Below are 10,869 nucleotides of genomic sequence, written 5' to 3' on the forward strand. Positions count from 1 at the left end.
CTTCTGCGGCAGGATGGTCCCTGCTGCAAGGGAACCAGTGGTTGAAAGTAAAGTGCAAATCTGCAGCCTTTTTTGACGAATGAACTTAAGGTATTTAGAGTGAAAGCTGATCTCCTGCATAGCTTAAGCTAAGCTGATGATCTAGAAAAAAACCACATGAGCAAATGGAGAGGGGTTGCAGCATGGTTTAGTTAACCCTGAGGAGTTGCAGGTTCTGTGGATGACGGGTGTAAATTGGAGGAGTGGATGGTGTTTTGTGGCACAAACGTGACTTGTCTATTACAGCAGTTCGTTATAGCAGTATTTCTTTTTAAACACCAACTAATTTACCTGTCCCTAATGGTGAAGGGTAAACTGTGGATTGTATATGGGTGAACGAGACACAGGAGACAGACCACATCCCATTATACTGGGAATCCACTTATTCTTCTTTTCCATACTTTGCTTCTTAGAAGCCACGTGTTTTGAAACACACTTTTAAGATGCATCAACAGAAGCTTCAAATAGTGGGTTAAATGAGGTTTTTCTAAAACTTGGGAGTTCTTCCTTTACCACAAACCTTAGCCAACTTATGCTGCAACTCTTGGATGATTTCTGGAGACACAGAATGGGATGTCTGTGGGACCAGTGCCATAGGCCTTAATATAAAGAACTGTCAAAGAGCTCTGATACCTCAGCTCTAATCCACTTCCAAAAGTCCTGTGTCCTTGGTTGTACCAAGAACAGAGTATCTGCTGTCTCTCTTCTTCAACAGCACTGCTTTTGCATTTCCTCTTGTTGTAACTGACTAATAGACTGAGTATAATGGTGTCAGTGGTAGTTCACGTTAGTGAGCCCTGGCAAAGACCTTCACAGACAACCTGCAGGCTATATCCATTCTGCCAGCACAAAAAAAGTGGTCAACTGGTGATGTGTTTTCTTACTGCTTAGGCTCAGATCACACCATGTCAGTGCAGCTGAAGTACCGTACACCATGTCTCAAGTGAGTTGCAGGTGATGCTGCAGACTCCCATTACCAGCAGTTTGCAGGTCGCAGAGCTCAGCTGACCCAGCAGTAGCCCTGAGCTGCCAGGAGATTGGCAGTTTCATGGGTGGTGCCCAGGTGCAGAATGAGAAAGGAAGTTCTCTAGGTGCTTTCCTTGGTGCTGTGCTACCCCTGTGTAATGAGCTGGAATGGGTGCTGCTGCCCACTGCTGCCGGTAGCTGTTGTGCAACGGTCCTTGCCAACAGGAAATTACATTGGATTAATTAATTCTTCCCATTTCACTGCTTAAGCTGATGGAGCCCTGATACTGACCTATTTTCCTTGACATGCTCTTAGTTGAGCTGCTAGCTTTAGTTAGTGGTGTGTGTGTTCTGTTTAAGATGCTTAACATGTTTGTTTTGTTTGTTTTTAAAATTGTTTCTGTAGAGCATGAAGACTTTTTAACAGTAGCAGAATCTCTGAAGAAAGAGTTTGACAGCCCAGAAACCTCAGACCTAAAGTTCCGTGTGGATGGAAAATACATCCATGTCCACAAAGCTGTTCTGAAAATCAGGTAGTGGTCATGTTTCACAGCTCTTTTTTATACAGAATAGTGTCTCCATCTAAGAAGGGGATGGGGGGAAAGTGAGGAATAGAGAGGGATCCTTAAACCTGTAATATATAGCATCCATATATCTGTAATCACTTCCAATGAAGTGACTGTAAAAGGGATTGAATCAACACTCTGTCTTAAAATGGTCCATATTCGATTTCCACTAAGCCTATTTGTTGTTTCCAGGATAATAAATTCTGTTAAGTTGGTCTGATTGCGATGTATACACAGACGTTTCTGTAGCATAGATCAGAGAAGAATTTTATCTTGATGCCCAAGTATAACAATCCCCATGGTATTAGAAACCAAAACGTGGACCACTGGCTGTGATGGAGTGTGGTAAAACATTTGTGAGCATTGCAGAGTGTTCCACATGTATATTTGAGGGGGGCTGTACTGTAATGTTCATATGTTCATGTAATGGTGTTCCAGATGATGTCTTTGTCTCTTAGGTGTGAACACTTCAGAACCATGTTCCAGTCATACTGGAATGAGGATATGAAGGAAGTGATAGAAATAGACCAGTTTTCTTATCCTGTGTATCGTGCCTTTCTTGAGTACTTGTATACAGACAGTGTTGACCTTCCGCCTGAAGATGCAATAGGTATTGCTTACGGTCCAATTATGTTAGAAAAACTGAGATAGAATGCAGAATAAATGTATGAATATAGGCTTCTAGTCTAGCCTACACTGCAATTTACTGATGGTTAAGCTGTCTTTAAAATACTGTTGTAGCAAATGTACTCCAGTGAAAGTGGTGCATATTTAGAAATAAACTATGAGCAGTTTTTTCAAGGTTGGGAGAGAAACTATTCCTCTCAGTTAAAATACTTGTATAATTTACTAAATCGAGTCAGTTATTGTTTAGGATAATATGAAAGAATCTCAGTAGGCCTAATAGGGGAAACTTGGACAGCAGAGCAAAGAGCAAGCTGTAATTCAAGCAGAGATTTTTATAATGATAGCTTTCTGCTCGTGTTGTGGTGCCTGTTTTGTGACAGTTCCCCTCTCGCAAGCAGTTAGGTATGCAAATCAGTGGAGCAGCTTGCGTATTTAGGGAGATTAGCAGAATTGCAGTGTGAGGTTATAAAAGGCCTTTCTTGCTGTGTAATGGTAAAATACATTTTTCTGAATAGTGATTTACTTGCAAAAAGCATGTTATAGATTATTCTATACAGGTTATTAGATGCAGCCTGTACCCCAGGAGCGTACACTATTGTTGAGAGAGCAGAGATCATTACAACTGACTAATATAATGGCATTTTAATTGCAGGGCTTTTGGATTTGGCTACTTCGTACTGTGAAAATAGACTGAAAAAACTGTGTCAACACATTATCAAGAGAGGAATTACTGTGGAAAATGCATTTTCATTGCTCTCTGCTGCTGTCAGATATGATGCAGAGGTAAACTTCTAAACTTCAATCTCTTAAATAGGTGGCTGCTTTCTGACTTAAACTATGGAGGAAAGCAGCCAGTTACATTTTCATATAAACTCTCTCTCACTATCAGATAGTACTCTTTGCCATTTTCAGAATTTGAGAACATTAGACTTATAAAAACAGTATTTGCAGTGAGAGATGGATCTTGTTTGTTTGTTTGTTTGTTTTTCCATAAACCAGTACTGGGAAGGCGAACTACTACACAGATATCTAAAGATTACCTAAGTCCCAGGCTGAGAATTATTGTCTGTAAGTGCTTGAATTGCTCAATTTCATGGTAAAAGGTTATGACACTGTGCCAAGTGTCATGAATTTCTGTTTCTGTGGGGGGGGGAAAAAAAACCTGTAACAAAAAATTTCTGAGGATGAGAACACTAACTCTGAAACAGAGGAAGGGTTTAATACAAAGCAAACCCCATAACATTATGATAAGCAGTCTTGTAAGCCTTCAGTTACTCATTTGGGTGGTGTGTGTGATGTCTTATGGTGGTAGGTTTGGGGATTCAGTGCAATTGGGCTTTTTTGGTTGGTGGGGTGTTTGTTGCCTTGTTTGGTTTGTTTAGCTACAGTCAGATGCACTCTCAGTTTTCACAGCATGCTAATGAAGCGGCAGGATAAGAACTGCTCTATGGGCCTGGGAAATTTTGAAGACAGAGAAACTGTGTGAAAAGGGGAGAAGGCTAGCAAAACTTCCCTGCTGCGTAATGTCTGACTCCACTGCTAGCTCACTAACTTGCTGCTTTGTGAACTGATCAGGAAGTATTCCTGGGCTTGCTTCGGCTGTTTGTATTCAGCACAGTATCTGTGCATCACGTTTGCAACTTCACGATTGGTTAGTTCTTAACTTGCTACTTGTGCTTATAGAGCAGTTTTGGTGCTCAGTGAATCAGCTCATTGCTTTTCGCGCACGTAACATCCAGCAGTTGGCTTGCAGATGCCCTAACTTACCTCAGAGCCTTGTAGTGCATTGCTTGTTCGTTATACCTTACCCAAAGGGCTGTGTTAGCATCTGAATGGTGGCTTCAGTGCTACTGTGAATAACGATTTCTTTGGTAAGAGCTCATGGAAACCAGAAAGATTTCTGTATTTTAGCTTTAAAAGATTTTTTGCAGGCTGGGTCTTCAGTACATGATTGATTCTGCTTGTAAAGTGTGAAAGCAAGCCAGTTACTGTGCCTTGGCTGTACCCCCTCGCTAAAGGAAGTTAGAAATGAAGTTAGAACAACAGGCTTAAGTGCTACACCAAGGAGAGAATGGGTGACACTGAGGGGTTGGGCTGTACTAAAAACTGGGTTTTACATGCAGCAGTGCTAGATGGGGGCTTGAAATTGCTTGGGTGATGTAGTTAACTCAAGGGACTGTGCATCTGGAAGACAACAGTTAAAAGAAACTGCTTCACCAGTTAAAAATACCTTCATGACATGAAACTCTCCTGTACTTTCTTTTGGTGAGGGACTGAAGTGGCTAGAACTAGGTCAGGTCTGGCTTCTTACCGTAACTTTCAAAATAATCATTGGATGTACCTTGTGCCTTTATTTACTTCAGTCTATATTAAGTACAGTTTGCTGGGAGTGCATCCATCTGCAAATAAAATTCATCCTTTTTTTTTTTATACAAAACTTTAAATTTCCCAAAGTTACTAATACTACAATATTTGTGTTTATTGTATGCTTCTGTTGCATTGACTTGGAATATGATTTTTTTAATAAAGCAGTGCAAAATACTGTAATGTGTATGATGTAGTTTTGTTTAAAATGCTAGTTCGTTCTGGTATTTTTAAAAAAGAAACCCCTCAGTGTTCAGTTCTAATAAGCGTGTCTTTTTTCGTTGCACAGATGCCACACAAGTCAAGATCTGCAGCTTCAGAGTGCCTGGTTTTAGGCCAGGATATATTTTTATATTATTGTTGTGTCAAGAACTCACTGGCACACAGTTGCTCTAGCTTTCAGTACTGACCTTAAGTGAAAACCTGAATATTTATTAATCAGTCGTTCTTACCTCACGTGGCTTAAATCACACAGAATCACAGAATGTCAGGGATTGGAAGGGACCTCGAAACATCATCCAGTCCAATCCCCCTGCCACAGCAGGAACCTGGATGAGATCACCACAGGAAGGCGTCCAGGCGGGTTTTGAATGTCTCCAGAGAAGGAGACTCCACAACCTCCCTGGGCAGCCTGTTCCAGTGGTAGAGCTCTGCAAATCTGTTATGCCTTACAGCAGCGCCCAGTCTGCTGAGCAGTCAAGGAAGGGTGTGTTCTCACAAATCAAGTACTAGTTCCATAAACTTAAAGAAATCGGAACATTTGTGAGTGGGGAGTTGCTATTTGGTAAGGGCTGCAGCATCCTCCTTATAGCACCTTAGATCTGCACCGCAAAGAATGGATTTCCTCCTCAAAAGAGGAGCTGGAAACAAATAATTTGAGTGGGAAGTGTTCTGTAGTCAACTCTATATTGACAGTGGCTGTCTCTTGGTTTTTAGACACCTTTTATCTGTGACATCACATGGGTGCAATGATGGCTGTCTGTGAGGCTTTTCGAATCCTTCAACGGAGGGCACTTCCAAGTAGACTCCAGTACCCAGAGCCCACTTTCTGCAAGAAGTGCTGTGCTGTCTTGTGCCACAGAACTTCTTTTGAATCATTTTTGGGACATCTGTGAAATACTCTGTAACATGAGCCTGGTTTTGATGCACAGAAAGGCCTTTTGCCTCAGTCGTGCTTTGAAACTCTGCAGTTAGTATGTGCTTGCTCTGAGCCTGGTGACCCACAACAGCAAGCCTCGAGTTAAGCCCTTAACTAAGCAGGAGGCCAAGCACCCTTACGTATAGATTGGAGTTTGTATTATGGGTCAAAAGAGCTGTGTCATCTTCTTAATCCACAGTCTTGGTTCTAGTCTCCTGTTTGTATTGGGTTTTTATAGCTGTCAGTGAATGCAGATGAAACTCTTCAAGTGGGAAAACTTCTAATATATATTGCTCAGAACAGCTGATTTTTGTGACTGCAGCTGTGCAGTGAGAACTCTTCCCTTTGTAACCATGTCATATGGGTAGAATTACTGTTTTCTCTTGCATTTACATAAGTGATTCTGTGGGGAAAAACACTGAGAGCCACTGGGTTAATGTGTTTGTCTCATTCTCTGCAGAAATATATACGGGCGCTCATGCTCGAATGTAATTTTCTGTGATGAAAGTGAAAATAATAAGATTTTTTCTTTTTTTTTTTTTTCTGTTTAGGACTTAGAGGAATTCTGCTTTAAGTTTTGTGTCAATCATTTGACAGAAGTGACACAAACGACAGCGTTTTGGCAAATGGATGGTCCCCTCCTGAAGGAATTCATTGCTAAAGCCAGTAAATGTGGAGCCTTTAAGAACTGAAACGAGGCTGTAAGTTCCGGGTGTTTGTGGGGGTCTTTGCAGCTCTAGCCAGATGTCAGAACTGTACGGGTAACAGCCAGTCTCACCTGGCCCCTTGTACCAGATGTGAAAGGCCACAGTGAAAACAAATGTTTTCTGTGCTCCAGAGTGAACTGTTGTAAAAATGTCAAGCGAAATATTCACTTGGATTTAGCAAACCTGGATGGTGGAACCAGCTCAAGGCTTCAGACAGAGCGAGGAACCACGGCAGCGTGCGAAGGATGCCAGCCGGTGTGACGTGACGGACGTACCTTTCCAGCCTAGGAACCCTCCGCCCCAGCACAGCGCCTGTTAATGTTTTCAGTTTACTTCGAGGGGTCAGAGAGTAGTCTGACCTGAGCCACTGAATGATGTCACTTAAGTGATTAACTCTCTGGGATTATCGAGAAGCAAATGGCACGGATCTCTCACTGCATTTGCATGATTGTGAAGGAATGTGCCGTTTGCTGTAATTAATCAAGTGTATCCACTGCTTAGAAAAGTGTGCAAAAAATAATGTATCCTCCAAAGCCTACGCAAGGGCCTTTGAAGAAAGGGGTCACTAGTGACTCTAAGTGGAAGTACATTTCTCTATTTGGGTATACTGTAACATAAGTTGTAAAGTGTACGTTGTGTCATCTGTTCGAGCAATATTTATAATGGGTAATAGAAAACATTTCCTCTTCAGCGACTTCAGATTACAGTGGTTCCCGTGGAAGGGAAGGGATTACTGTCCTGAAAGTGGGGGTTTTGCATTTAAGTGTTGTACAAATTTAAACTACATGTAATAAAATTCACTTTTTTGTACCTGTTTGCTAGCGCACTTCTTTGGACTTTGCAGAAAATGGCAAGCTTTGTGTTACATAGAGCATATAGGCCAATTAAAAAAAAAAAAAAAAAAGCATGAAACAAACCAAAAATACCCCAACACAAAAACCAAAGCCAGAACCTGATTTTTTTTACTGTGCATGACAAATACCTGCGATCTCAATTTCAGAAAAGAACAAATTTATGTGAGGGCATTGATGTAGAGCCCACTGATTCCACTGCTTTTTTCACCAGTGACTGTAACCTTACAGCAGGTATGTATGGACATACACACCTACTAGTGTTGGTGTGCACTTCTAGTGTTACATCCCCACCAGAGATGTAACCAGAGATGTTCCAGAGAACCTGGAACTTAGATCTGAAGTTTCAGTTGACTACAGGGCTATTTGGGGTTATGACTTTGCCTAGAATTTGTATTGTTGCTAGAGCTGAGGAGTGGCTGCAGCATGATGTTGGGAGGTCAGTCTAGGATAGTCTGACAAAATGCTTCCAGATGTGCCATAAATGTTTCTAATAAACAACTTGTTTTGGATTTCAGGCTTTAGAGTGAAGGTTGAGCTTGGCAGGGGCAGAGCAGAAGAGTACACTACACTGCCCTGGAGCCTGTCAGTAATTCAAATGGCTGCTACAAGGGAAAAGAGCTCACACAAGATTTTGTGTCTTTCCCACGACGGTGGCTTTGTGTCTTCCTTTGTTCCCCAGTAACAGGTAACTCCATGCCCCATGTTAATACACTTGTGGTTTAGGGGGGGAGTTTTCCAAGCAGAACAGGTGTGAGTGGTCATAAAAACTACAAGTGTGGTGTCCTGTTGGGAACAGGTAACAGTTCTACCCCAGAGCTGATGTTCTGGAAGTTGTTATTCTGCACTTACTGATCTCCAGCTTCGTACAGAACAAGCTCAGGTTACAATTTTTTACCAGCAATGGTGGGAGTACAGCTGGTTTAACAGGATGGTGCTGCAGCCTGTCGTGGCAGCTGGTGGGGCACATGATCACTAAAGCAATGGCTGACTGATCCTACCCTGCTCGCTGTGGAGAAGCAAGGTGTAGTTACAACTACGGTGTGATAGGATACCCGCTCCCTGGCCACATACCTCCCCCCCATCCAACAGTGGGGCTCGTGCACATAACTAAAAAATACAGAGCTTTCTTAAAAATGTTTTATTTTATTAACTTACCCTTTTGTAGCTAAACAATGCTTTTTTGTATTCAAACAATTTTTTTGAAATAAAACGTGGAAGTCAGATCCTTTCTTAATGGGGAAAGGAAGATACAGTCCCTTGTTTGATCCATTTTACGTTGTACATGTTGTTTAGAGGATAATGCCCAACCATTTCTGGTCTGCCCACAAACACTGTTTCAGCACTGCCCTTACAGCAGAACTAGTTATACATTAAGCAGTCAATCAAGAATCATGTAATTAAAAAAAGGCCAGAGTTCTGTTTATAATTCAGAAGGCTTCTTTGAGTGCAAGGTCTGCTAATTTATCTTCTTTGGAAAGCCAGAGCAGCAACGTGATGCTTAAAACATCACCGTCGGGACACAGACAGCGAAGCAGCTACCGCACACAGTCAGAAGAGGGCTCCCACAAGTGTTCTGCGGCAGCTGCTGCTCCCTTGACTTTGAGAAAAGTCTTCATTGGACGGTGTCGTTGAGCTTTAAAAACAGTTAAATTTGGTGTATAACACTCATTGATCCACGGTAAAATTTGAAGAAAAGGGCAACTTAAAATTATTGCAACAGTGAGGTATAAAATGAGAAAAACAGCCAGTTCTTGCTTGTGTCTTGGGGTGGGGACAGGGAGGAATTACTTAAGACACTGACCAGACATACTTTATGGTTTCTATCATTAGAAAATCCTAAATATTGACACCATTACCGACAGAGTTCAGGTTATTCAGACATGGTGCTGGATGTACTCGCGGTGTTCTCCGGGGTGGGAAGGACGACTTCTTTTAAGTCCTGCAGTAGCTCAATCTTGTTATCCAGTCTTTTCCTGCTTTCCAGAAGTTCCTGGATTTTTTCTTCTGTTCCTGTTAGGAACAAGAAACGGATAAGAGCTTTTATTCATATGTAACTATTATTAATTTTAAATACATGTTAAATATGCATTAATGCTGCAGAGGCTGCCACCACATAGCTTAGCCTACAATAAAACCTCTGCCTTTCTGAAGCAAAGGCTTTCGCTTAGCACCCTGTACCCGTGGTCTCTTCATTAAGAGATGGACCATACGTTGTATGAAAAGAGATGAGCTGAAGTATTACAGAATCACAGAACGTCGGGGATTGGAAGGGACCTCGAAAGATCATCTAGACCAATCCCCCTGCCAGAGCAGGAACCTAAATGAGATCACACAGGAAGGCGTCCAGGCGGATTTTGAATGTCTCCAGAGAAGGAGACTCCACAACCTCCCTGGGCAGCCTGTGCCAGGGCTCTGTCACCCTCAATGTAAAGAAGTTTCTTCTCAAGTTTAAGCGGAAGCTTCTGAGTTCCAGCTCACACCCATTGCCCCTTGTCCTACCATTGGGCACCACTGAGAAGAGCCTGGCTCCATCCTCATGACATTTGCCCTTAACATATTTATAAACATTAATTTAATTTCATTAAAGCATGAAAAGCAAACACAAAGCAGCAGTTACATCCTTTGTCACCCATATACTGTAACCTCAAAACTAGATACATTATGGATTTAATTTAAACCATCACAGCAAATGTAAAAATTATTAATGTAGTTACTAACCCAATGCCCAATGTTACCTGGCACAGGAGCTTTAACAGTTCCATTTTCAGAATCCATTTGTATGGATTCTCCTCCAATAAAGATGCATTTTCAAGCTTTACAAGATAACATCTCTGAATTACACACTTGAAGCAAATTTACAAGACTAATGGATTTTAGCCAACAACAACAAAATTAAAAAGAGATGGTTTGGACAACTGCATTCAACAGCCTGATTCTCAAAAACCTGCCTCGAGCATTTACTGTTCCTGCTCCTGGCAACACAGCTATTGCCAGCACGCTGGTGGCACTGACCTTATGTGCAAAGCCCTGCCTGACCGGGTCTCTGCTCCTCCCCACTCCTTCCATTTTGTGAAATCAGGGAGAGCTTGGTAACAGGCCTCGCTAGAATGCAGAAGCACATCCCGTCACTGTCCCACCACACTCTCTGTCCGCTGTTTCTCGGTGTCAGCTCCACAGCTGACAAGACAGCAATGGAAACCGTTGACTTCACCGCTTGTCACAGGCAGCCCTTCTGGCCTGTCCACTTGGTATCAAGTCTCTGTGGTTAAAGGAACCAGCAGGCACGTATCTGAAGAAAAAGCTGGTCATGTACAAGGGGGAGCTGGAGAAAAAGCCCTTAGAGAATATTTGGATAAATTAATAAATTATCAGAAATAAATGGAAGAGCAAACGTGATTACTGTGTGACTGTATTCAGCATATGGGCGACCTCCAGCTGGAAGACATCTGGCTCCACTTTTCTTCTTCCAAAAGGATGTGGCAGAAACAGCAGCAGCCCAGAGAAATGTGTCAGTGATGGGAATGACTGGCCTATGGGAGCACTTAGACAGGAAGGCAGGTAACAGATTGGGAAGCTTCCACCTCATACAGATGAGGAACTAAAGGGAA

At 42.2% G+C, this 10,869-nt stretch overlaps 2 protein-coding genes across 2 annotated transcripts in view; one reads left to right on the forward strand and one right to left on the reverse strand.

Moving 5' to 3' along the window:
- Positions 1-94: 94 nt before the first annotated feature.
- PHF11 (PHD finger protein 11) overlaps positions 95-10,869 on the reverse strand; it is a 26,322-nt gene continuing 15,547 nt past the window's right edge. The window contains exons 9-10 of the mRNA XM_010165125.2: positions 9,158-9,271; positions 95-141 (exon numbers count right to left, since the gene is read on the reverse strand). Of these exons, the coding sequence (XP_010163427.2) occupies positions 95-141; positions 9,158-9,271 (161 nt within the window). The remainder of the gene's footprint in view (positions 142-9,157; positions 9,272-10,869) is intronic.
- Positions 974-6,392, forward strand: LOC104522755 (RCC1 and BTB domain-containing protein 1-like). The gene is made up of 5 exons (XM_010165126.2): positions 974-982; positions 1,366-1,538; positions 2,030-2,181; positions 2,851-2,981; positions 6,252-6,392. The coding sequence occupies exons 1-5, from the start codon at positions 974-976 to the stop codon at positions 6,390-6,392; spliced, it is 606 nt and encodes a 201-aa protein (XP_010163428.2).

The sequence above is a fragment of the Antrostomus carolinensis genome, unplaced genomic scaffold, assembly GCF_000700745.2.
Source record: "Antrostomus carolinensis isolate BGI_N321 unplaced genomic scaffold, ASM70074v2 scaffold30803, whole genome shotgun sequence".
In the NCBI taxonomy this organism is placed as follows: domain Eukaryota; kingdom Metazoa; phylum Chordata; class Aves; order Caprimulgiformes; family Caprimulgidae; genus Antrostomus; species Antrostomus carolinensis.

Coding starts and splice junctions, on each gene's coding strand:
- LOC104522755 (XM_010165126.2), top strand. Junction 1,539..2,029: donor AAAGCTGTTCTGAAAATCAG/GTAGTGGTCATG, acceptor TTTGTCTCTTAG/GTGTGAACACTTCAGAACCA. Junction 2,982..6,251: donor CTGTCAGATATGATGCAGAG/GTAAACTTCTAA, acceptor TTTTCTGTTTAG/GACTTAGAGGAATTCTGCTT.